This window comes from Heterocephalus glaber, unplaced genomic scaffold (assembly GCF_053883595.1).
Source record: "Heterocephalus glaber isolate CG9 unplaced genomic scaffold, H.glaber_assembly_v1.0 deba00001662, whole genome shotgun sequence".
NCBI classification, from domain to species: Eukaryota; Metazoa; Chordata; class Mammalia; order Rodentia; family Bathyergidae; genus Heterocephalus; species Heterocephalus glaber.
In genome coordinates, this window is record NW_028258403.1 from 2303165 (window position 1) to 2327964 (window position 24800).

Consider the following 24800-nt stretch of genomic DNA (forward strand, 5'->3'; position numbering starts at 1 on the left):
TCAGCGGAGAGCGACCTGCGTCCTCCCGGAAGTGACGCATTGCGAGTCCGGGGGGGCGGGGAGTGGGAGCGATGAGAGGACTGAGACGGTGCTAGCGGCTGTCTGAAAATGGAGGTGGGAAGCTGGGCGTTAAGGAGGCTGGCGAGAGAGCATGGCCGATTGGGTTGAAGCGGAGGCGGGAAGCTGGGGGGAGAGGCGGTGGCTGACCAGAGGGGCGAGAGAGCGGGGTTTGGGGGTTATCAGAATGTCGGGGTCAGAATCCATCGCTCCGAGCTAACTCCCTGCCTCCCCTAACTTACTCCCGCGGCTTTTTTTGGTTTCCAGTTTCCCGGAGGAAATGACAATTACCTGACGATCACAGGGCCCTCGCACCCCTTCCTGTCGGGGGCCGAGGTGAGCAAGAGCTGCCGACGCTTGGTGGGGGGATGGGGGGCTGGGGCAGCGGTGAGGAGGGTGGTGGGAAGGATCGCGGAGGCCAGGGACTGGGGGGCTGGGAACCGGGCACCTCTGTTGGTGTTTTGAGAAAAGTGGCGGCTGCTTTTAGAGCCGAAGACTGAGAAAACTCGGGAACCTGCTGTCATCAGAAAACCAGGAGAGTCTGTTTAAGGAGGAGAGTGGTTCGTGATTGGAAGACTGAAATTGCCTCTTTTGAAGGAGAAATAGCTACAACTTTGGGGGTAGGGTGGCAACAGGAAGAAGAATTTTCAGCGGCTAAAGGAATTGGGGTAAGGGGAGGAGCTTACTGAGCAGGGTTATCTTTGGACACGGTTAGTTCTTGAACTTTGTTGTAGGGATCTTTTTTAAAATTATCTACTCTGATGAAAGTAGTTGCTTTTACATATATGGTATATTGTTTTGCTAGTGGCAGTGGGAAAGAACTCAGAGAACAGGGAAGGAGTTGAGTAAAACATGCATTTGTTGCCAATGACTCAATTTTAGGCAGATTACCTTTGTAGTCACAATTTTCCTAGCTGTCAAGTGGCTGTAATAATAGTTTCTTATGATGTGAAGAAGTAATGGTCATGATGAGGTCCTAAAATATTCCTGAAAAAATTTTGCTTGAGTTAATGTCGTACTATAGATATGTATCACTTGTTTGGGCAAAGTAAAAGTGAAAGGTAAATGAGTCAAAAATTTCCCAGTCTATCTTTTGAGGATAAATTTTTGCCCCCAAACTCTGTATCCTTTTTTGTATTAAGAATTTTCAGTTGATGTTGAATGGGTTTTCCAAATAGTAAATCCTGACATTTTCATGCATTAGAATTAGATTGACCGTGGGCAGTTGCTAGTTTTAAAAATTTATTGTTACTTTTATTTTTCTGCTGAGCTGGAGGAAGTGTAAAGCAAATGAACAAAAAATTTAGAGATGATATAAAACTAAAACCCATTTGGTTCTTTGTAGACTACTCACCTGTTTCTTCTTAGTGAGGTCTCCATGGTTTAATTTTACTGTTTGAAGTGTGAATCTCATATTGGCCTCATCCACATGAAAGTGTCTCATTGACACTTTCTTCCCAGTTGCCACTTTGAGTTCCATTATTTAGAGGGTTGTAAATTGGTCTCATTCATATGAAAGTAAATTTTAAAGTTAAATACAAAACTAGGCCCTTGATGCATGTCTGTAATCCCAGCACTCAAGGAGGCAAAACCGTGTCTCAAAATTAAAAATTTTTAAAGAGACAAGAATGTAACTCTGGTAGAGCACCCCTGGGTTCAGTCCTCAAGAACTATAAATAAATAAATAAAATAAAAATATACAAGTACCTTTCAAATTTGCCCTCTTTAACACTTTCTTTTTGGTACCAGGGATCAAACTCTGGTCCTTGTGCTTGCACAGCAGGCAGCGAAACCATTGAGCTAAATCCCCAGCCCTCTTTAACACTTTTATGAAGTTGAACAATCAAGAAGTAACTACATGAAGAGCCTCTTGTTTGTTTTTTGGTTTTGGTTTTTTGAGACAAGGTCTCGCTGTGTAGTTCAGGCTGACCTTGAACTCACTATGTAGCCAAGGCAGGCTTTGAACTTCCAGTGATCTTCCTGCCTCAGGCTTTTAAAGGCTGGGATTACAGGCACACACCACCATATATGATGAGATGGAGCCTGTTTAACATCAAAAAATTTAGCTTGGGAGTATAGCTCAGTGATAGAGAATTTGTCCAGCATGAGTAAAGGCCTTAGATTCATGCCCAACACCATAAAAACAAAAGAAAAAAAAAAATGCTTTCCAGGTTTGAGTCTGTTTTGTTTTTGTTTTGATAGTTTAAGAAATTTTAATTAACTGACATGGTGGCCCTGTAATCTCAGCACTTTGAGGCAAATTTGAGCCCATCCCGGACAATTTTGGCAACCTACCAAAACCATTCCTCAAAATAAATTAAAAATGTGGGGGAGGGTCAGAGATTTAGCTCAGTGCCTGCCTCAAAAGTACAAGGTCCTGAGTTTGATCCTCGGTACCAAAAAGAAAGGGTTGGGGATGTAGTTCAGTGCAGAGGCTCTGGGTTCAATGCCTGTTACTGCAAAAAAATAAAGAACTTTTAGTAAGATTAGAGGCAGAAATTCAGAACTAAATTTTAGGTTCAATTTCTGTTGCTTTCTTTAGCCCAGGATTTCTCTTACTGTTTTTTGGGGGGTGGTTGTTTTTTTTCTGGGTGCCAGGGATTGAACTCTGGACCTTGCGCTTTCGAGGCAGGCAGTGGAAACCACCACCCCACCCCCACCCCCTGGGCATCTGTCATTGTTAACCACAACTTCTGTGCATTCCCTTCCCCTCCCCTCTTGGTACTGGTGGTGGTTGTTTTTTAACCTTTGTTTTAATGGGTTTATGGTTTATGTTGTACTTGGTCTTTCCATGACCCATCCCAAATAATTTAGAAGTAGATAAAGTTATTATTATTTTTTTAATTGGGCTAAGGAAGATTGTGCATGCTACACACACCTGAAATCCCAGCGCTCTGGAAGGCTGAGGAAGAAGGATTGCAAATTCAAGCCCAGCCTGAGCAGTTTAGTAATTTAGTGAGAGCCTTTCTGAAAAAATAAAGACTGGGAATGTAGCTCAGTGTGAAGGCCTTGGTTTCAATCTCTAATACTGCAAAAAAATAGACTGGCGATGTGGCTCAATGACAGATTGCTTGCGCCTAGAATGTTTGAGGCTCCACGTTCACTCCCAGGACTGCAAAACAAATACTTCAGAACAATATTTTTCATTTTCTCATCCATAAATAGTACTATTTTAAAAATTGAAAAATTGTACTTCATTGAAGTTGGGAACTTCTTTGCACAAAAAGTCATCATTAGAAGCTAGGCTTGGTGGCACACACCTATAAGCCTATAATCCCAGCACTCCGGGAGGCTGAGGCAGGAGGATCTTGAGTTTAAAGCCGACCTTGACTACTTAATGGCTCATAGGTCGTTCAAAACTAGCTTGGACAGTGTAGCAAAAAATATCATGAACAAATTATATAGGGACTCCACAGACTGAGAGAAAATATTTAAAATACATTTATCTAACTCATATTCAGAATATGTCAGGCAGTTCTGTTCAGTTGTAAAAAGAGCAAAAGATTTAAACAGTCGCTTCAAAAAAGAGGATATCCAAGTTTCCAGTAAGTCTATGAAAAAGTGTGTGTCACCACTCCTCAGGGAAATAAATCTGGGGGTTTAGCTCAGTGGTTCTGCTGCCCACCTTGAAAGTGCAAGGTCCTGAGTTTGGTTCCCCGGTACCCCCGCCCCCAAATAAATGCCAATTAAAATTACAATATGTCATTATACACCCATCAGAATGATTAAAATTGAAAAGACAGGGCTGGAGATTTAGCTCAGTGGCACTGCCCCTGCCTTGCAAGCACAGGGTCCTGAGTTCAATCCCTGGTACCAAAAAAAAATTGAAAAGAATTCCAGTTCTCAATAAGGATGTAGATAACATAATCACTGACAGTATTTATTAAAGATGAACATGCCTAACCTATGGCCTTGTAATTTTGTTCCTTGATATAAATAAAACAGAAATGATTGTGTATGTTCACCAAAAACATGTATGTTCAGAGCAACTTTGTGTGTGTGTGTTTGTTTTGAGACAGGGTCTTGCTGTGTAGCATAGGCTGCCCCTAAACCCACTGTGTAGCCCAACCTGGTCTCAAACTTGCAGCCATCCTCCTGCCTCAGCCTCCCAGGTCCTGGGATTATAGGCATTTGCCACCATGCCCGGAAGCAACATTCTTTTTTTTTTTTTTTAAGCAACTTTATTCCTAATAGCTAAACACTGGAAACCAAATGTATTTCCAGAAGAATGAACTGGTACATTTATAAAAGGATAGCCCACAACAATGAAAAATAAAATGGTAGATGCAATTTGAGTGATTTCAAAAATATATTGTTGAGTAGTAGAAACAACAGAAGTTTAGCCAGGATCTGAGTTAATTTGTAGGAGTTAAGGATAGGCAAAATAGGGTGGTGCACGGGGGAGACTGAGGCAGGAGGATTGCCTAAAGTTCTAGGCCAGCCTGAACTATAGAGTGAGACCCTGTCTCAAAAAAAAAAAAAAGTAAACCATCAAAATACTTGTAGTGGTACCTATTGTGGAGAGGAATGGGCATGAAGAAATCGTTTTTTTTTTCTTTTTTGATACTGGGGATCGAACTTGGGACCTTGTACTTGCGAGGCAGGTGCCAGAACCACTGAGCTAAATCCCTGGCCCAAGGAAATGTTTTACAGAAATACTCTGTTAAGATATTCTTTGTATTTGTTCTGGGTGACAATTACTTGGGTGTTTATGTGTAAGAAGTCATTGAAGTGTATACTTAAAATTCACGTACCTCCTGTACATTATATACTGCAGTGAAATAAATTTTTAAAATGTTGGAGAAGTGTAGCATTTGTTACTGCATTTCTTGAGAGGAAAGATCTATGATCTGAAGGAAATTTAACCTTTTGGTTTCTCTCATTGAAGTTAGCTTTTACATAGCAATTTGTGCTTTGAGCATTTTGGAGAAAGTCATAAAAATATCCATCCTTAATTAGCAGAATTACTTATAATGTTAGGACCAGTTGATGGTTTCTGGCTGAATTGGTAACATTTTTGCTATTCTATCAGGTTTATTTTTTGTTTGTTTGTTTTGCGATACCAGGGATCAAACTCAGGGTCTTGCACTTACAATACAGGCGTGATGCTGCTGAGCTAAACCCCCAGCCCTACCTGTCTGTGTTCTTGATGATTATAATTATCTTATTACTCATACTTAACAGGAAGAAATAAAACTAAACAAGAAGCCCACCATGAAAACCGTGGGTAAATAGTATAGCAAAGTTGTTTCCATATGCCAACTGGTAGTGCTTAGAACGAATGCCTTGTTGATTTGCTGCAATGGAATGTCTGCATGTCTGGTCCATGAGAGCACATCAGCTGGATTATGAGGAATAGAACACTGGTCCTTTGTTTTGGATATGAATTTTTATTCCTTTTGCATTTTCATTAACAAATAGTATCATTTTTCATACCTTGGCAGAGTTGCTGTTTTATTTGTTGTGGTAAGCTGAAAAGGATAGGCATCTTGTGCTTTGCTGTAGCTTACAAAATTTAAAACTATTTTACAATTATTAATATAGCAGATGTTTCCTTAGATTGTTTTTCCTGTCCTTGTAATTTTTTGTTTGTTTGCCTGAGAATCTGATAAAGTGTCATTGTACTTTGTTGCTGGAACATGGTCACACCTGAACCCAAACTGAAATTTCAAAAAGACTCCTTTTTTTTTTTTTGGTATCGGGGATCGAACTTGGGACCTTGTGTTTGGGAGGCAGGCAGCAGAACCACTGAGCTAAATCCCCGGCCCTCAAAAAGACTCTTGAAGAACTCCTCCACAACAACAAAATTTATGAATTGTATTGTGAAGGAAAACTCAGTTCTTGGAGAAGGGTTTTTCTGTCTCTGTCCTCTAAATGCTGCTCGCATTATATCCCAGGCAACTACCAAATGTTTACTAGACTTAAGCAAAACCGTGAGGAGGAAAACAAGAAACAAAGCCTATACACATACCTTTTTTGTCTTATCCAAAACTTTTTTTTGCCAATATGCTTCAGAAAGATTGAGGATTTTACAGGCATACTTTTGTTTCTTCCATACCGGGGATTGAATTCAGAGCTTTCACACTGAGCTACACCTCAATCGTTTTCATTCATCCATTCATTTATTTATTTATTTATTTATTTTAAGTAGAGTCTTGCTGTGTTGTTCAGGCTTGCTTTGAGCTCACTGTTCACTCTGTAGCCCAGGCTGGCTTTGAATTTATGGCAATCCTGCCTCCGCCTCCTAAGTGCTGGCATTACAGGCATGTGCCACCACAACTGGCTCTTTATTTTTTATTTTGAGACAGAGTCTTGCTAAATCACTAAGTTGCCCAGATAGGCTTGAATTTGCGATCCTCCTGCCTCAGAGCCCTCATGGACTTGCTAGGATTACAAGTGTGCACCACTATACCTGACTACAAGCAGCAATAATAGTGAGACCTTTAATCTCACTTGTCTGAGCCCGAGTCTAGGGAAAGCTTAAGGAATTAACTCATTATTTAGTCATTGAAAAAATGTGGGTACCTATTGAATTTGAATTAGTTGATACTTTACTATGCTGTCCATTCTTTTTTTTTTTTGGTACCTTCAGTTGAACTCAGGACCTTGCGCTTGTGAGCCAGGCGGCGGCACCACTGAGCTAAATACCCGATCTTTTTTTTTTTTTTTGAGGCAAGGTCTTGCTATGTGATTCAGGCTGGCCTTAAACTCACTATATACCCCAGGCTGGCCTCAAACTCACAACAATCCTCCAGCCTCGGCTTCCTGAGTACTAGCATTACAGGCATGTGCCACCAGGCCTGGCGGCTTATGGTATGAGTTAAGTTGATAGAATATAACGTTTCTTAAATTCCATTTATGATAATTGAGGTGGGGGCAAATTAATAGTTATTAGAATATCAGAAACAATGATTACTAAGAGATTATGTGTATCAGTCATCGTGATAGCTTTTATGAACTAAATCCAGTTTATCCTCATAACTATTTGAGAGGATTACCATTGTAATCCCAATTTTATAGATGAGGAAAACTCATTGAAGGTCATAAAGTAAATAAATGGCAGAGCTGAGACTTGGCACCCAGATCTTTTTAACACCAAAGTCTCTTTATATGACTTAAAATGGTCTGTCAATAAAATGCCTCCGTTTTAGTTTTTTGGTGTCAAAAAGGAACCATGGTAGGTAACATATTTTAGGTCACACATTGCTATTAGCTCCATGAGTGGTGGCCTCATTCAGAAAAGAGAGTGAATTATTATTGGTTTAGCTGGATTCAGAGGAAGGGACTGAGTCTTTAGCCAACTGGAGTAATTTTTTCTTTCTCTCTTTCCAAAAGGTTTGGTCAGAGCAAGACTAGGAATGTGTTCTAGAACTGTTAGTAAATCAGTTTGCCTTTTGGCTATAAAAGAGTGTTTTCCCCTCACTGTGGTCAGGGTTTCCCCAAAATCCTATATAGTAGGAATCTTATTTATTGTTAATGTTAAAATTCTAAAATGTAGAAAAGGATAAGAACCAAGAGAGATTATGTAAAGGTGCAAATTTCCAATGATGAATGTCATTATATTGTATACCTAAAATGTACCAATGATTAGAATGGATAATCGATAATGCAAAATAGGAAGAAAAGGTCCAAAGGGGTAGGGATAGTGGGAGGGGCAGGGGAAAGGAAAGAAGGGAAAGGAAAAATGATGAGAAATGGAAAAAATGGAAATAAAGTCTTTGTAAATAGGGAAGGGTGGAGGGGGTGAAGGGAGGGCTAGGAATAGGGAAAAGAACCAAGATGAATTATGTAAAGGTACAATTTCCAATGAGAAATGTAAATGTGTTGTATACCTAAAATGTACCAATAAAAGAATTTAACAACAACAACAAAAATGTAGAAAAGGTAGGAAACAATTTAAGTACATGTTTTTTGTTGTTGCTTTTTTTTTTTTTTTTTTTTTTTTTTTTGGTACCAGGGATCGAACTTAGGACCTTGTGCTTGCAAGGCAGACGCCGGAATCACTGAGCTAAATCCCCGGCCCAAAGTGCATGTATTTTTTTTTTTTTTTCTCGGTACCAGGGATCAAACTCGGGTCCTTGCGCTTGCGCAGCAGGCGGCGAAACCACTGAGCCAAATCCCCAGCCCAAGTGCATGTATTTTTGAGGGGGATAAGTTTCCTATGGCAGTGTCTTTTAGGTTTTGCTTCAAATGAACCTAAAACAACAAAGTATAATTGGCTAATCAACAGGAAGTTTCTGCTGGGCATAGTGGCAACCTCTGTGTAATCCTAGCACTCAGGAGGCTGAAGCAGGAGGATCCCCTTCAGTTCAAGGCCAGCTTGAACTACATAGGGAGACCCTGTCTCAAAACAAAAACGATGAACGCCGGGGATTTAGCTCAGTGGTTTCGCCGCCTGCTGCACAAGCGCAAGGACCTCAGTTCGATCCCCAGTACCAAAAAAAAACGATGAGTTTCTGTGGCCAAGCAGGAAAATGTAATGATTGTAAAATAACTGCTGCCAGATTTTTTAGAAATTTCGAGCATAATAGCTAAGCAGGTTATAAAAGCAAGTTCCTAATAGTACTTCTATTTATTATAGTAGTAATAATTTAGGACAACCAAGATAGTAAAAGTTGGAAAAAAAAGTTGAAAAGAGATAAAGGAATTGAAAATTGTAGTTGATGTTGGCAGTCTCATATATATGACCAAAGGTATAAGAAGAGAGGTTTATTTATAAAATTAAGTAGATCCTAAGAAATCTATAACAAAATTGCAAGGTGAAAAGTATTTTGAGTCTCTTCAGTATCTTGCTGTGTTCTTCACTTAGCAGAATGAAGTTCTTCTCCTCCTACTAATTGTTTTTGCCTTTTTGCCCTACAGACATTCCATACGCCAAGCTTGGGTGATGAGGAATTTGAAATCCCACCTATCTCCTTGGATTCTGATCCCTCGCTCGCTGTCTCAGATGTGGTTGGCCACTTTGATGACCTGGCAGACCCATCCTCTTCACAGGATGGCAGTTTTTCAGCCCAGTATGGGGTGCAGACATTGGACATGCCTGTGGGCATGACACATGGCTTGATGGAGCAGGGTGGAGGGCTCCTGAGTGGGGGCTTGACCATGGTAAGGGGCAAGACAGTCTCAGCCTCCTACAGGCTCATGGGCATGGTGTTGGGGAGACAAAGGTTATTTTCTACTACACTTGAATTTTACTTGCTTCTCATTTTTTTAGCTAAAGGCTGTTAACAGAGACTTTAATTTTACCTGAATAAATGACATTAACTCTCTGGGGTAGTTTTACTTGAAAAATGATTTTAAAATTTAAAAATATTCAGTGTTACCCCTGACATGAAAATGATTTATTCTGATTTTTTTGGGGGGGGGTTCTTTTCCTCCTTTTATTATGGCCTTCTCATCCTACAGTTCAAATGTATGATAGTTTAAGGGTTTTATTCAAAAGTAGTGTGAACCAGATGTAGTATTAATTGTGGATTAGTAATATGTTATAAACCACTTTATTGTGTTTCCAGCCATATTAACAGTAGCATATCTTCACACCCTGTATTTGATGTCAGGTATCTCTAATATTGGTCTTATCTACTCTAATTGCCTGTACATTGCAACTATTAAAACTCATAATTTTAGGAGGTACAGACGATGGGGAGGTTTTTCTTTACTGAGTGTTGTCATTACCCACAGATTGCTAGATAAACTATATGCTTTTGTTTTTTTTGTACCGGGGATCGAACTTGGGACCTTGCACTTGTGAGGCAGTCAGCGGCACTACATCCCTGGCCCCAAATAAATTATTTGCTTTTTAAGTTAACTTGTCCAAGATTAAGATTTCTCCAATTTTTTATTTTTATTTTTTGAGACATGATCTCACCATGTAATTCAGGCTGGTTTTCAACTCACTATGTAGTTATTTTATTTATTTATTTATTTTTGGTTTTTTGAGTCAGGGTCTCACTATGTAGTTCAGGGTGGCCTTGAATTCTGTGTAGTCCAGGCAGGCCTCAAACCTGGGGCAATCCTGCCTCCACCTTCCAGGCACTAGGATTACAGGCGTGCACCACCATACCCGGTTTTTTAGTTATTTTAGAAATAGGCCTTTCTGGGCCGGGGATTTAGCTCAGTGGTTCTGCTGCTTGCCTTACAAGTGAAAGGACCCGAGTTTGATCCCCCGTACCAAAAAGACAGAAAGGGAGGGAGGGAGGGAGAAAGGGAGAAAAGAAAGAAAGAAAGAAAGAAAGAGGCCTTTCAATGCAAAGGACTGAATTTACTAATTTCTGTACTTTTAAAAAATGCTTAATATATTTTCTATGTAGAGTTAAATATATGATACAGTTGGGTGAGCAAGGGATTTATAAGCTGTCTTGAATTCGGGGTGGAGGTGGGACTAGTGGTGTTTTAAATATTTACTGTGTAATTCGTCTTTCTATTTCCCTCAGGACTTGGATCATTCTATAGGAACTCAATATAGTGCCAACCCACCTGTCACAATCGATGTACCAATGACAGACATGACATCTGGCTTGATGGGGCATAGCCAGTTGACCACCATTGATCAGTCAGAACTGAGTTCTCAACTTGGTTTGAGCCTAGGGGGTGGCACCATCTTGCCACCTGCCCAGTCACCCGAGGATCGTCTTTCGACCACCCCTTCACCTACTAATTCACTTCATGAGGATGGTGTTGAGGATTTCCGGAGGGTGAGCCATTCCCAGCTAAAATCAATTCTGCCATGATTCTCTGGGATAGAATTCTTGGCGTACAGACCCTAACCAGTATTCTTTGCTCCTGCCCTACCATCTCCTCTGCTCTTTTTGTGGGTGTGAGATACCTTTCTAGTTTGTAACACTCCTTCCAACCCCATTCATATTGGTCCTCATACTTTACTTTTAAACCTGTTACTTCTGTTTTTAGTATAAATTCCATACATGTGAGTAGTTTCCCCCCCCATATAAAAATCCTCTTCTTACATTTCAGACACAATACTTCCTTCTTTCATATTGTAATTCTCTTTTTCTTCCTTACAGCAACTTCCCACCCAGAAGACAGTTGTGGTGGAAGCAGGGAAGAAGCAGAAGGCCCCAAAGAAGAGGAAAAAGAAAGATCCTAATGAACCTCAGAAACCAGTTTCAGCATATGCTTTATTTTTCCGTGATACACAGGCTGCCATCAAGGGACAGAATCCTAATGCCACTTTTGGAGAAGTTTCAAAGATTGTGGCTTCCATGTGGGACAGTCTTGGAGAAGAGCAAAAACAGGTGAGTAAAATGAGTAACTAACTAATGGATAGTGAAAGTTCCAGAAGTTTTTAAATAAGAGGTTTTCTAACATTCATACGTGTTCTTATCTCTCAGCTTTTTGTCAGCATTCACATGTCGTCCTATATCTTAGAAATTGCAGCTGTACACCAAATCCAGAAAACCCTTTATGTTATTTTATTATAGTGATGGTAATCAAACCCAGGGCTTAATACATGCTGTGCACGTGCTCTACCACTGAGCTACATCCCTAGCCCTGCAAACTCACTTAAAAATTAGCAGTAGCCAGGCGTGGTGGCGCATACCTGTAATCCCAGCACTTAGGAGGCTGTGGCAGTAGGGTCACTGTGAGTTCAAGGACAGCTTCAGCTACATAGTGAGCTCAAGGCCTGCCTGAATATATAGTGAGACCTTGTCAGAAAAAATTTTTGTTTAATTTGCAATAATTACAAGAATACTGCATCTTAGCTAGCTTGTAATCCTAGCACCCTGAGAGGCTGAGGCTGAAAGATGACAAGTTTGAGCCCAGCCTGGGCAATTTAATGACTTATAGACCCTGTCTCAAAAAATAAAAAATAAAGTTGGGAATGTAGTGTAGTGTAAAGGTCCTGGTTTAAGTACTGGGCTCAGTAACAACCAAAAAAACTGCATCTTTCCAAAACTCTGTAAAATTGCCGCCATTTCCTCTTTATTGAAGGTATAAACTGAGGTCCACTACCCAGTTAGAGTCATACTGCTTTTAAGAGGTACAGACAGGGCCCGGGGATTTAGCTCAGTGGTTCCAGCGCCTGCCTTGCAAGCACAAGGTCCTGAGATCAATCCCCCGTACAAAAAAAAAAAGTTTGGATTTAGAATTTCATTTAGTTCTTTCATTGGCCTAATATAAAGTTGAAAACTACATAATCTCTCTAAATTTAATCAATTTAAAAAATAAGTGAAATAGACTGGTGGTAGTTGCCTGTAGTTCTTCCTACATGAGAGGCTAAGCCAGGAGGATCCCTCGAGCACAGAAATTTGAGGCAAGCCTGGGCAATATAGGGAGGGCTTATCTCTGAAAAAAAAGGAAATTGATAGGGGCTGGGGATTTAGCTCCGTGGTTTTGCTGCCTGCTGCGCAAGCGCAAGGACCCAAGTTCGATCCCCGGTACCAAAAAAAAAGAGAAAAAGCAAATTGATATTGTACAAATAGAAGATAAAATTGACTTGAAGATGACTGTAATTATGATTACCCTAAATTTCTGGGTCTTATGTCAAATTCTGTACTTAATATTTGAAATAGAAAGCTAAATTTATTACAAATAACTTGTATTAGTTACCTCTTGCTGCAAAACAAGCCATCACAAACTTAATCACTTAAAACAATGGTAGTTTAGGGCTGGGGATTTAGCTCAGTGGTGCAGCTCCTGCTTCGCAAGCTCAAGGTCCTGAGTTCGATCCCCAGTACCAGAAAACAAAGGCAGTTTATTATTTCTCATGATTCCATGTATTTTCCTGCTGTTCTTCCCAAGCCTCATTGCTGTGGCTGTAAGCAGGTGACCTTCACATGTCTAGCATGTGCTACCTGTAAGCTAGGATGTGTTGGTTCTTCATGTGGCCTCTCATACCCCAAAAGTAGGCTAGTCTCACTTATTTACAATATGGTTGGCGTTCCAATAACTAAAAAATAGATGCCTCTGGGTCTCTTAAGTTGCAGTGTTATTTCAGCACATTCTTATGATCAAACAAGTCACAGAGCAAACCCAGATTCAAAGAGGAAGTAGGCTTCAGGTTTTTATGGGAGAAGGGGCTTGTAGGACAGGAGAAATTCTTGTAGCTATCCTTGTAAACAATTTACCACATTGTTTAAGGTAGAGTATGCTGGATAGGTGCAGTCACAGGCTAAGCAGATCACTGATCTTACACAATTTGGGGTCAGGATTTACTTCTGATTGGGAATTGAGCATACATTGAAGCATAGGTATTCTGGCAAGACTCTTGTATTGCTTGGCTTTCAGAGGGATGCTGCCAGGGAGACCATCTTGATTGTTCTCACAAGTGTTTTCACTCAAAGGAGTTGTCAGTGATTAGACTGAGATGAATTGTCATTCACTAAGGAATAATATGGAATTATCAGTCGTTTTTAGGAGTATAGGGACTTTTAAACAATCTGCCTTTCTTGTAGGTGTATAAGCGGAAAACTGAAGCTGCCAAGAAAGAGTATCTGAAGGCCCTAGCTGCTTATAAAGACAACCAAGAGTGTCAGGTAAGAGGGTTAGGGTAGATCAATATTTAAACCAGTCTCTTTTTGAAAACTATTAGCAGCTGTGAGAAGTAACTATCATTGAAAACCTGTTGAACCTATTAACACCAAGTAGTATTAAAAGGTTAAAAATATTTAAATAGCTTTCCTTTATTGCACATCATATAAACCTTGCCAGTCTTTGAGTTTATTCATTATTTCCAGTGTTTACTTTATCAAAGGCAATATTCTTAGCTACTTTTGTTTTCAATCTATAATGTATCTTTTATTGAGAGGTCATTGGAATGAATATATCCTGCAGTAGAGAGTAAAACTCTCAATGACTTTTTTTGGTCATCTTTTAGACTACTGTGGAAACAGTGGAATTGGATCCAGTGCCACCAGCCCAGACTCCTTCGCCACCTCCTGTAGCTACTGTTGACCCAGCATCTCCAGCACCACCCTCAACAGAGTCGCCTGCCCTATCCCCTTGCATTGTTGTTAATTCTACTCTTTCATCCTATGTGGCAAATCAAGCATCTTCTGGGGCTGGGGGTCAGCCTAACATCACCAAGTTGATTATTACCAAACAGATGTTGCCCTCTTCTATTACCATGTCTCAGGGAGGGATGGTTACTGTTATCCCAGCCACAGTGGTGACCTCCCGGGGGCTCCAGCTAGGCCAAACCAGTACAGCTACTATCCAGCCCAGCCAGCAGGCCCAAATTGTCACTCGGTCAGTGTTGCAAGCGGCGGCAGCGGCTGCTGCTTCTATGCAACTGCCTCCACCCCGACTACAACCTCCTCCGTTGCAACAGATGCCTCAGCCCCCAACTCAACAGCAAGTTACCATTCTGCAGCAGCCACCTCCACTTCAGGCCATGCAACAGCCTCCACCTCAGAAAGTTAGAATCAATTTACAGCAACAGCCGCCCCCTCTGCAGAGTAAGATTGTGCCTCCACCCACGCTGAAAATGCAGACTACTGTAGTCCCACCTACTGTGGAATGCAGTCCTGAGCAACCTGTGAATAGCAGTCCTGAGGCTCATACAGTGGAGGCACCCTCTCCTGATACAATCTGTGAGATGATCACAGATGTTGTTCCTGAGGTGAGCCTTGTTTTTGTTTCCTCTGGACCACTGGGAATGTGTAAGCATTTTTTAAAAAAGGGCAGCCGGGCTGGGGATTTAGTTCAGTGGTTTCGCCACCTGTTGTGCAAGCTCAGGGACCTAAGTTCGATCCCCGGTATCAAATAAATAAAGGACAGGGGATACTAGTATTTGATACCTGGCAACCAGTGTGGGGCCTCCAGTAGCAACAGTTCCCTTCCACAGTGACTTCCCATCTTTACCTGTAGTGTTTTTGGTAAGAAACAGTAAGAGGACTTCTTGTCCCAGACCCTTTTGTTTTGTTTTGTTTTTGGTACCTGGGATCGAACTCAGGACCTTGTGCTTTCGAGGCAGGCAGCAGAAACACTGAGCTAAATCCCCGGCCCCCCAGACCTTTTTTTTAAGGTACTTGAGCTAAAGGTCCTTGACTGAGCTACATCCCCCAGCCTTTTTATTTTTTGAGTCCTGTCTTGCTAAGTTACCCAGGCTGGGCTTGATTATGATACTTCTGTCTCAGCCTCCCAAAATGCTGGGATTATAGGTGTGTGGCACCAAGCTGGGCTCCAGGTCTTTTTTTTTTGAGACAAAAGCTCACTTTGTTGCACAGGCTGGGTTTGAACTCACTGTGTAGCCCAGGCTGGCCTCAAACTCACAGGGACCCTCCAGCCTCACCCTCCCGAGTGCTAGGATTTTAGGTGTGTGCTACCATGCTCAGCCAGACCACTTCTTAAGTGACCAATGGCCTCATTGTGGTTTGACTAGAGAGGGAATAGCCTACAGTGTTATTTTGCACAGTTGTTACCAGGATTCTAAACTTTGTCAATATTAAATCCTTCAGTCTCTATAAGGTGTTTACTGCTTAGCTTGATACTTTCAGTGTATGTGGGGAGGCAGATATAGCCAGAAAATTCAATTGGTTTGTATCCCTAAGTCTTTTAAGACATTAGACAAATGCCAGTTACCCCACTTTTTAAAAAACTTGTACTTGACCAGTAATCACTTCATTTTTTTGGTACCAGGGATCAAAATCAGGACCTTGCGCTTGTGAGGCAGGTACCTGAACCACTGAGCTAAATCCCTGACTTGACCAGTAATCACTTTAAAAGATCAGTCTTGGCTGGGGAATGTAGCTTAGTGGAAGAACATTTACTTGCCTAGTGTATGTGAGGCCCTCAGTTTGATTACTAGCACCACCGAAAAAGAATGGGGGACCTGAGACTCTAGTTCTATAATCAACAAGTCATTTAAAAGAAGCTACCGGGGCTGGGGATTTAGCTCTGGTTTCACCACCTGCTGCGCAAGCACAAGGACCTGAGTTCAATCCCCAGTACCAAAAAAAAAAAAAAAAATACCCTATCAACAAAATTTTTATCTGTGAATCTGCAAGTTCTTTTCCTTTTTGTAACAGTGCATTTCCTTCCTCTTAGTACCCCTATCTCAACTTCTCTGCCCCTACACTGCTTTTGATACTTTTCAGAGGGATATTTCAATGTGGACAAAGTCAGTGGAGTAGATTAAAATTTAATAGCACTAGTGTATACCCTGGCTTCCCATCTGGAAAGACTTCATATCATTGTGCTTGGCAGAATTCCAAAATTGAATAGAGACCGAGAACCTACTTCTTGGATGGAACTTTACACTTATATGAGGAATTGTAACATCTTACTGGATCACAAGGATAATTCGAATGACCAGGTAGCTAGGGAGGTAGCAAACTAATCTGTCTTTGTTGCTCTTCCTCTCACAGGTTGAGTCTCCTTCTCAGATGGACGTTGAATTGGTGAGCGCATCTCCTGTGGTGCTCTCACCCCAGCCTCGATGCATGAGGTCTGGTTGTGAGAACCCTCCTGTCATGAGTAAGGACTGGGACAATGAATACTGCAGCAATGAGTGTGTGGTGAAGCACTGCAGGTGAGCTTATACTTCTTGTAATTTAGTTGTTAAATTAACTATGTTGAAAAATGTAGTAGCCTTCAGCATGTAATCAGTATTATCTTAACTTAGAGTGAGTTGCTGTATATATTGTCTCATTGGCGAGGCTACTAAAAGTCCTCTGCTTAAAGCGCTTACAGGCTAGGTATGGTGGTGCACACCTGTAATCTCAGCACTCAGGAGGCTGAGGCAGGATTGCCATGAGTTCATTGCCGGCCTGGGCTACGTAGTGAGATGAGGGCCAGCCCTGCTACATAGCCAGACCCTCTGAGAAAAACAAACAAAACCTTACATTTAGGGCTGAGAACACAGCTCAGTGCTAGAGCACTTGCTTAGTGTACATGAAGCCCTAGATCCCCAGAATGATGACCAAAAGATACTTTAAGCTTTGAAACGGTTAGTGACTGTGAATGTTAGCCTTTCAATCCTTAGGGAATCAGAAATTGGAGTTGGGGGGCCCAGGATTTAGCTCAGTGGTGCCACCGCCTGCCTCACAAGCGCAAGGTCCAGAGTTCGATCCCTGGTACCAAAAAAACAAAACAACACAGTAAAGAGCTAAATGTAAAAGGAGTGAAAAATTATTAAGATTTTCCCTTTAACCCCAGTTTTCCTGGGAACTATGTGTATCCATGAAACAAGGTATATTTATATATCCTGTCTCAAATCCCCTACAGTACATTAGCATTGCCTCTACTTCTTTTAGGCTCTTATACTCCTCAGGTGATATTGTCTTACCTTGACGTTGAAGGAAATATGGGAACTTGTTTGAGACAGTTAAAAATACACCTAAGGGCCAGGAATATAGTTCAGTGGTACCGTGCCTGCCCAGCAAGTGCAAAGTTCTGAGTTCAATTCCCCGTACCAGAAAAAAAAGTATATCTAGGCTGTAATTTTAAATTTGTGTTTTTTTCTCTCTTAGGGATGTATTTTTGGCCTGGGTAGCCTCCAGAAATTCAAACACCGTGGTATTTGTGAAATAGTCTTTACTGATTTCCAAGCCAGTGAAGATTTATCTGCTGGGAAGAAGAAGCCCAAGAGTCTGTTTTTGAAACACAAGCTGGGCTTCTGGTAGTGCCTCATTTCAACTCACCATGGTCCTTCATGCCCACCCCCCCACACACACACTTACCCTTCCTTTCAGAAGCAAGGCTATGGAGCAGGGCCATTGAGTTTTCTGTAATCTGCAATGCTTTTTACTTTCAATTGCAAGCAGAAATACCAAGATAGTAGCAGAGGAAAAGGTGAAGGGCATATAAAGAAATCATAGGGATGGCAGGGGTGGTGGGGTTGAGGAAACTTGGTACAATTGTCATAGGACTTGCCTAAAATATTAAAATGATGGGAGAGGATTCAGCTTTGAGCCTAGGAGAAAATACCACTGTGTGTGTCCATTTTAAAAGGGATAAGGGGTTAAGGGTATACATTACAGTGCTAGAGGGGTCCCTGAGTTTAATCCTCAGCACACAAAAGGGATAAAAGGTCCCATCAAAGGAACCACTTTAAGACAGGGAACTACAGCTAGGTGTGTTAGCAAAGGCCTGAAATTCCAGCACTGTGGGAAGCTGAGGCAGGACAATCACCAAATTTGAGCCCAGCTGGAGCAACTTAGTGACTTAGCAAGACGCTATCTCAAAAAATTAAAAAATTGGCCAGGGATTTAGCTCTGGTTTCGCTGCCTGCTGCGCAAGCGCAAGGACCCAAGTTTGATCCCTGGTACCAGAAAAAAATAAAAAATTGGCCTGGGGATACAGCTCAGTGTGAAGGTCCTGGGTTCAATCCTCAGTAATATATACACACACAAATATTTACATACAGCTGGGTATGGTGGTACACACCTATAATCCTAGCACTTAGGATGCTAAGGCAGGAGGATCCCAAGTTTGAGGCCAGCCTGAACAACATGTCAAGACCCTGTCTCAAAAAACAACCAAAGGCCAGGGATTTAGCTCAGTGGCACTGCACCTGCCTCAAAAGTATAAGGTCCTGAGTTTGATCCCAGGTGCCAAAAAAAGGAACCACTATCATCAATAATGACTGGGGATGATGGTGCATGCATAATCCCTCTACTGGGGAGGCTCAGGCAGGAAGATAACCACAAATTCAAGACTAGCCTGAACTACACAATAAAACCTAAGTCACCCCCCCCCCAAAAAACCCAACTGCTTGAGAACAGTGGTTTTTAACAGGTATATGGAACTGTAAAGAAAACATCACCCAGGAGGTTCTAGGTTGTTTATTTCTCTTATACATGATATTTCTGCAGTCAGAATTCTCATCTGATTTGTTATCAAAAGTTTATAGGCCAGGGATTTGGCTCAGTGGTTCCAGTGCTTGCTGCACAAGTGCAAGGTCCCGAGTTCGATCCCTGGTACCAAAAAAAAAAGTTTATAAAAGGTGGCTGGGGATTTAGCTCAGTGATTTCGCTGCCTGCTGCACAAGCCCAAGCAAGCCCAAGAACCCGAGTTTGATCCCCGGTACAAAAAAAAATGTTTATAAAAGGTAGAATTGAATACCCTTACTGTAAGAGGCTTCACTAAAGTAAAGAATTTGTATTATGTTTGATGAAATCTTTTAAATGCCAGACCAGAGGTGTTTTTACTTAAAAAGGCGAATTCTCTATATACTCTAGGCACTTAACCTGAGCTTGATTTTTGTTGAAAATAAACTGCAGAATAATAAATAGCAAAGCTGCATAGTTGTAACAGAACAAGCTAGTTTAGAGCATGATAGCCCTAGTGGGGATAATCTTAAGTGAAACTCAAAATTCCTACCTTGAGAAATGCTGTCCTTAGAGAACTCCCTTCTTAATCAACTACATTCATGTATTAATTGCTAATCATTTTGATCCTATAGCAGTCCTATTTTGTAATGTCAGAATTCACTGCTTTCCATGCACTCATTCACTTTGAACACTCACAAGTACCTAATGAAATAGACAAAATTCCCAGAGTTGCACAAGAACATACACTATCAAAGGGCAGACCCAGAATTTCACCTCAAAATTCCAATTATAATACAAATCTTTATTTAAATAAAAGCAAAAGTTACTGTACAAATACTAACTTCAGGGGTATGTAGCTGGCAGAGCCTTAGCTCTGTAAGGAAGTGTTTCTATAAATTCTTAGGTTTAGAGATGATTCCATCTGGATATCTTTGCTTGAACCGTGCAACAACATCTGGATCTAATAGGTGGATCCCATCAAGTTGGTTTCCAAGGGTGATCCTGAAACAAGGGGGAAAGGGAGCAAAACAAATTCTGGAATTAAAGGGCTTACTATTGTTAAAAGATGCATACCTTTTATTAAGACTGCCTGTTAAACATAAATTCTTTTTATAATACCATAACATTAAAATAGTTATGACTGGTTAAGACCTGGCACAGATGTTGAGTCAGGTGTGGTGGCATATGCTGGTAATTGCAGTACTAAAGAAACAGGATTGGGCCGGGGATTTAGCTCTGTTTCTGGTGCCTGCCTCACAAGCGCAAGGTCCCAAGTTTGATCCCGGGTACCAAAAAAAAAGAAACGATTGCCACAAGTACAAGTCCAGCCCAAACTACAGTGAGACCTGGTCTCAAAAAAACATTTGCACAGATGCTGATGTTAAAACAAGTTTGCAACTGGACATAGTGTTGCATACCTATAATCCCAGCTACTCAGGAACAGGGTGAAACATGAGAGTCCCAAGTTTAGGATCAGTCTGGGCAACTTATTGAAACCCTTCTTCAGGATATAGCTCTGGTAGAGCACTTGCCTACCATGCACAAAGCCCTGGGTTAAATGTGAAGTTGCAGAAAAAAAAAAGCTGGATCTGTGTAATCAAAAGGTTAGTAACTGATGTCTAATCAGGGCTATTTCAGACAGTTGGTGCTGCAAGTGAGTATTCTTTCCATAAGTAAAATGCTGGCGGGCATGCCTTTTAAAGGGGTGAAACCACCAGAGGGCAGACCCAACACATTCCATAGAATGGCTGAGGAAGATTCTTGGGCTGTAACACTGGAGACCCTTGCAGGCAATCCCAGCACTTGGGAGCTGAGTCAGGACTGTTGAGGCCAGCCTGGGGTACTGTCTCAAAAAAATCCTGTCTCAGAAAAGAAGCGAAGACCCTTATGAATAGTGCTAGAACGTGTGAGGCTTCTAGTGAATGTTGTACAATCACACAAAACAGTTTAAATGCAAGTTTAAGCCACTTAAATCCTCTGCAGCCCTTTTACAGACTAGCAGAATGCCAGGTGAAGGTCATACTAATTTCTCCTTGAGTGTAATTTGTGCCCATATGGCCTAGCCCAACAATGGCAAATCTTTTAGCACTTTCAATGATAAACAGCCTGCTGTGGCACACATGCCATAGGTTTGCCACTTCTAGCCTAGCCTATTCTCCAGTCACCTTACCAGTTGGGTTGCACATTGTGTGGTCGTCCAAATAACTCAATCTTGCGAGTGCCAGGGGACAGTCTTTCAATCATGCCATAGATTTCATCTGGTTTATGACTGGTAGAACGAACCTAGAAAATAAAGACTAGGTAGTTTTTAAGTTAGCCAAGAGTGCAGTTCTAGCTCTAGTATGTTTATAATCCAAAAGAGAAAAACCTGGAATGAGAATACACCTGGCATAAATAATGGATAACAAAAATGTGAACAGTCTGGGTGACTTGAGAAACATACCTCAGCTACAATCACGTCACAATCAAGACCCTGGTTGAAGCCTTGAGGATTTCCTTTGACACCAACCTGCTCACCACAGAGAACAGAATTACCTTAGGAAACCACAACTTTTGAAATTTTTTTTTTTTGGTACCAGGGATCGAACTCAGGTCCCCGCGCTTGCGCAGCAGGCAACGAAAGCACTGAGCTAAATCCCTGGGCCTTGGCCCACTTTTGAATTTTTATTAAAAAAGAAAAACAATTCTTATCACAGAATTAGGTCCTATGGCTGCTCACCAAGCAGTGTTCCTTCCCATGGTTCAACCAGTGGCCGGTACGACCTGTTCGAATGATGCGTTGCAGTTGATTTGTCTTCACCCAGATAATTTCATCTACACGTTCATAACTGGAGCAAAAGAGAACTACAGCTTTAACCATACTTTGATAGTTCAGGGGTAGTACCATCTACAGAGACAAGGAATCACCAGAATACCCTGGGAGAAGGGAACATTATTTGTCATGACAGTATCAAGTCATGACAGTATCAATACATACTAATTTCCCTCAAAGCAACACAACTGCTACTTACCCCCAGAGGTTCAAACATTCTCTCCCCAACTCCATGGCCCTAGAAAGAAAAAAGGCTTAAACAACTTGTATGCCCATTTTGTCATTCTCCCTTCAAAATCTCTAATGTAAACATTAGAAACCTTTTTTTTTCTAGTAGGTGTTCAATGAACATATATAAGATACCATTAGGGCAACAGGATGGATCTAAGAATAGGAAGATATCAGGCCAGGGATTTAGCTCAGTGGTTCTGCCGCTTGCCTTGCAAGCTCAAGGACCCAAGTTTAATCCCCAGTACCAAAAAAAAAAAAAACAGATGCAGTGGCACATGACTTCACAGGTGGCTCTCTGGAAGGCTGAAGCAGAGGATCACAAGTTCTAGGCCAACCTGGACACTTAGCAAGACCCCACCTGAAAATTTCAAAAAGAGCTGGTAATATAGCTTAGTACTAGAGTGCTTGTCTAGCAAATACTGTCTCTGAGATCAATCCCCAGTACTGGGGAAAAATATATAAAATATAGTATCTCTTTTCAATGACCTTACCTTTCTCAAGGAGCAAATGTAGTGTTAAATATAATTCAAAATATTATTTGTGTAGCCAGGGATTTAGCTCAGTGGTTTCGCCGCCTGCTGCGCAAGCGCAAGGACCCGAGTTCAATCCCCAGTACCAAAAAAAAAAAATTATTTGTGTTAGAATCATTAAGGCTCTATAAGAAGGGGAAAAAATTCTAAATCAGTCATTTAATAGGCCAAAAGTGTAGGATAACCTAGGGTTTTATCTCCCACCCAGTACTCACTACGTACTATATGGGCCCATCCCTACATATCTTTAACTGTATTACCTGCCTGTGACCCAGAGGAAGAGAAAGCCATCATCCTGTAGAACTGGTATGTTGAGCCTGCGCATCTCATCATCTGTCAGGGTCCCATAGGGCAGCTCCATATGAATATCCCAGGGTGGGTCAGCCATCACAACTGCAAACTTGCCCAAGATGCTGACGTCCAGGTAGCGGATATCACAACAGATCCACTGCATGAGGTGGTATTTGGTCATCTTCCCTTCCTTCACTCTCAGATTCATGGCCCCAAGTCCCTCTTTTCCATTTGATTTTCCTACTCCCTTGTAAGCACATCTATCCCACTCCATCCCAGTCAGCAAGGCAGATTGCTGAATTATGCCCTGATGCCCTACATGCATGGCTGCCCTACTCAGACATAAGTCCAAAAGCTGAGATGAGTTTTCTGAGCAGACAGTACCTGAGGTGGGAAGAGTCGATCCGCACTGGAGTCACCACCAACACTCTGTGTGAGCGCAAGCTCCTGGCTTGGTGTATGATCCTTGCTGCCAGGACCCTCAGAATCCATGCAAGCATCAATTTCATAGTGAACATATTTGCAGGTATCCATGTGGAAACATGTGTTAAGGAAAGAGCAGTCACCTAAAGACTCATCAGTGTGCTTGTTGATAATACGTCTGGGAAAATAAAAAGCAGGAATCAGAATCAAGATGGCATTCCACAGGTATATCCTACAGTTCAAATTCCAAATAGTTTTTTGAGTTTTCCTCTTTTTTGACCCTCCCTGAATTTTCTCTATTGTTAGCACTTCCTCTGAGAGTTTTAAGAGAAGAGAAACAAGTGACATGGAAATCCGTAATTCACATTAAAGAGCAAAGACTTTGCTTCCTTTTATTAGGAACACAGTTCAAAAAGGACTTGGCCGGTTAGAAAATAATACATTGTTCCAAGAGCCCTGGTTCCTGTTTCTCCTATGACCATCCTCCTTCCAGAGAATTTGTATGGATCAGAGATAAGAGATGCCTTGCTAGAAGGGGGCTTTTAAGGGAATCTAATATACTGGAGAGTGTAGCTTCTATTTCTTCCACTTCTATTTCTTGCCAATTCTGAAAGATTACTTTCAGAGTCTGGAGAACTTAAACAGTAGTAAACTAAATGACAGGTTTACAGACAGAACCCCAATGACAGGAAGGAAAATGATGAAAAGGAATGACTGCTTCTGGGAAACCCATCCCACCTCACTCCTCCCCAGAGACCTGAAGTGCAGCTTGCGACAAGGTCGATCAGCATCACTGGCTTTCATGCACTCCTCCTTGGTCCCATAGTCACAAAATTCTTGCACTTGGGCCCGACCTCGTGAGCGAAACTTTTCAACAATGGATTGTTCCTTGGCTGTTGTAGTATTTAATAGTTCTAGGATCTCCTGACTGACCTGTGACAGAAGCAGCCTTGGTCTTAAAAAGGTCTGTAGATCAAGTCAGCTCTTAAACCACTTCTGCAAATCCTATTTGATATTAATGTCTTATAAGGGAATAAATGAGCTAACTTAATATGGGAACAGTGGTGCCTCGGGATACAAAATCTGTCAAGCATTTAGGCCTTGCTCAAAAATCTGCATCTAGGGCCGGGGATTTCGCTCAGTGGTGCCACGGCCTGCCTCACAAGTCCAAAGTCCTGAGCTTGATTCTCAGTACCAAAAAAAAAATCTGCATCTAGGATAGAATTAAACTACAAGAAGCTTGGTTCCTACTGCTAAGCATTAAGCTATCCCACCGCCATCCAAAAACAAAAAACAAACCCACTTCTGTTTACTGGGTACTAAGGCAAAGCACATGCTAATACTTTAGCTCAGAATCTATTCAACAGTTCTGTAAGGGAGGATACTCTGATTTTTTCATGTTACAGATGAGAGGACTAAGGCTCAACAGAACTTGTTCAAACTCACAAAACTAGAAGTAGGAAACAAATGAGAACTCATGTCATTCTAATACTCAGAACCACTATATTGTGTGTATGTCCTGTCTGATTATCAATTTTCCTAATTTTGGGTCCAAATGACTATAATCCAGTACTCCTCTCCCTACACGCATATATTTGGACTCATCTCTTGATCTAAGGATCCTTCCAAACAGATTCAATGACAAAATTCTACATATCAGGGTTTCTTGACATTGGCATTACTGACATTTTGGGCCAGACAGTTTTTTGTTATGGGAGCTATCCT

The 24800-nt window shown here is 41.4% G+C and overlaps 2 protein-coding genes across 4 annotated transcripts in view; one reads left to right on the forward strand and one right to left on the reverse strand.

The window, feature by feature from the left end:
• On the forward strand, window positions 1–19853 carry Tox4 (TOX high mobility group box family member 4). The gene is made up of 9 exons (XM_004865050.3): window positions 1–114; window positions 325–393; window positions 8920–9162; window positions 10491–10751; window positions 11079–11309; window positions 13470–13550; window positions 13892–14635; window positions 16383–16546; window positions 17487–19853. Exons 1-9 carry the CDS (start codon window positions 109–111, stop codon window positions 17545–17547), a joined length of 1860 nt encoding a protein of 619 aa, XP_004865107.1. The 5' UTR covers window positions 1–108; the 3' UTR covers window positions 17548–19853.
• Mettl3 (methyltransferase 3, N6-adenosine-methyltransferase complex catalytic subunit) overlaps window positions 19570–24800 on the reverse strand; it is a 14222-nt gene continuing 8991 nt past the window's right edge. For all 3 annotated transcript variants that reach the window (XM_004865051.4, XM_013065718.3, XM_087197145.1), the window contains 8 exons: window positions 23833–24008; window positions 23037–23253; window positions 22622–22809; window positions 21800–21838; window positions 21508–21616; window positions 21232–21297; window positions 20959–21071; window positions 19570–19790 (listed from right to left, as the gene is read on the reverse strand). In XM_004865051.4, coding sequence (XP_004865108.1) covers window positions 19679–19790; window positions 20959–21071; window positions 21232–21297; window positions 21508–21616; window positions 21800–21838; window positions 22622–22809; window positions 23037–23253; window positions 23833–24008 — 1020 coding nt within the window. In that variant the 3' untranslated portion in view covers window positions 19570–19678. The remainder of the gene's footprint in view (window positions 19791–20958; window positions 21072–21231; window positions 21298–21507; window positions 21617–21799; window positions 21839–22621; window positions 22810–23036; window positions 23254–23832; window positions 24009–24800) is intronic.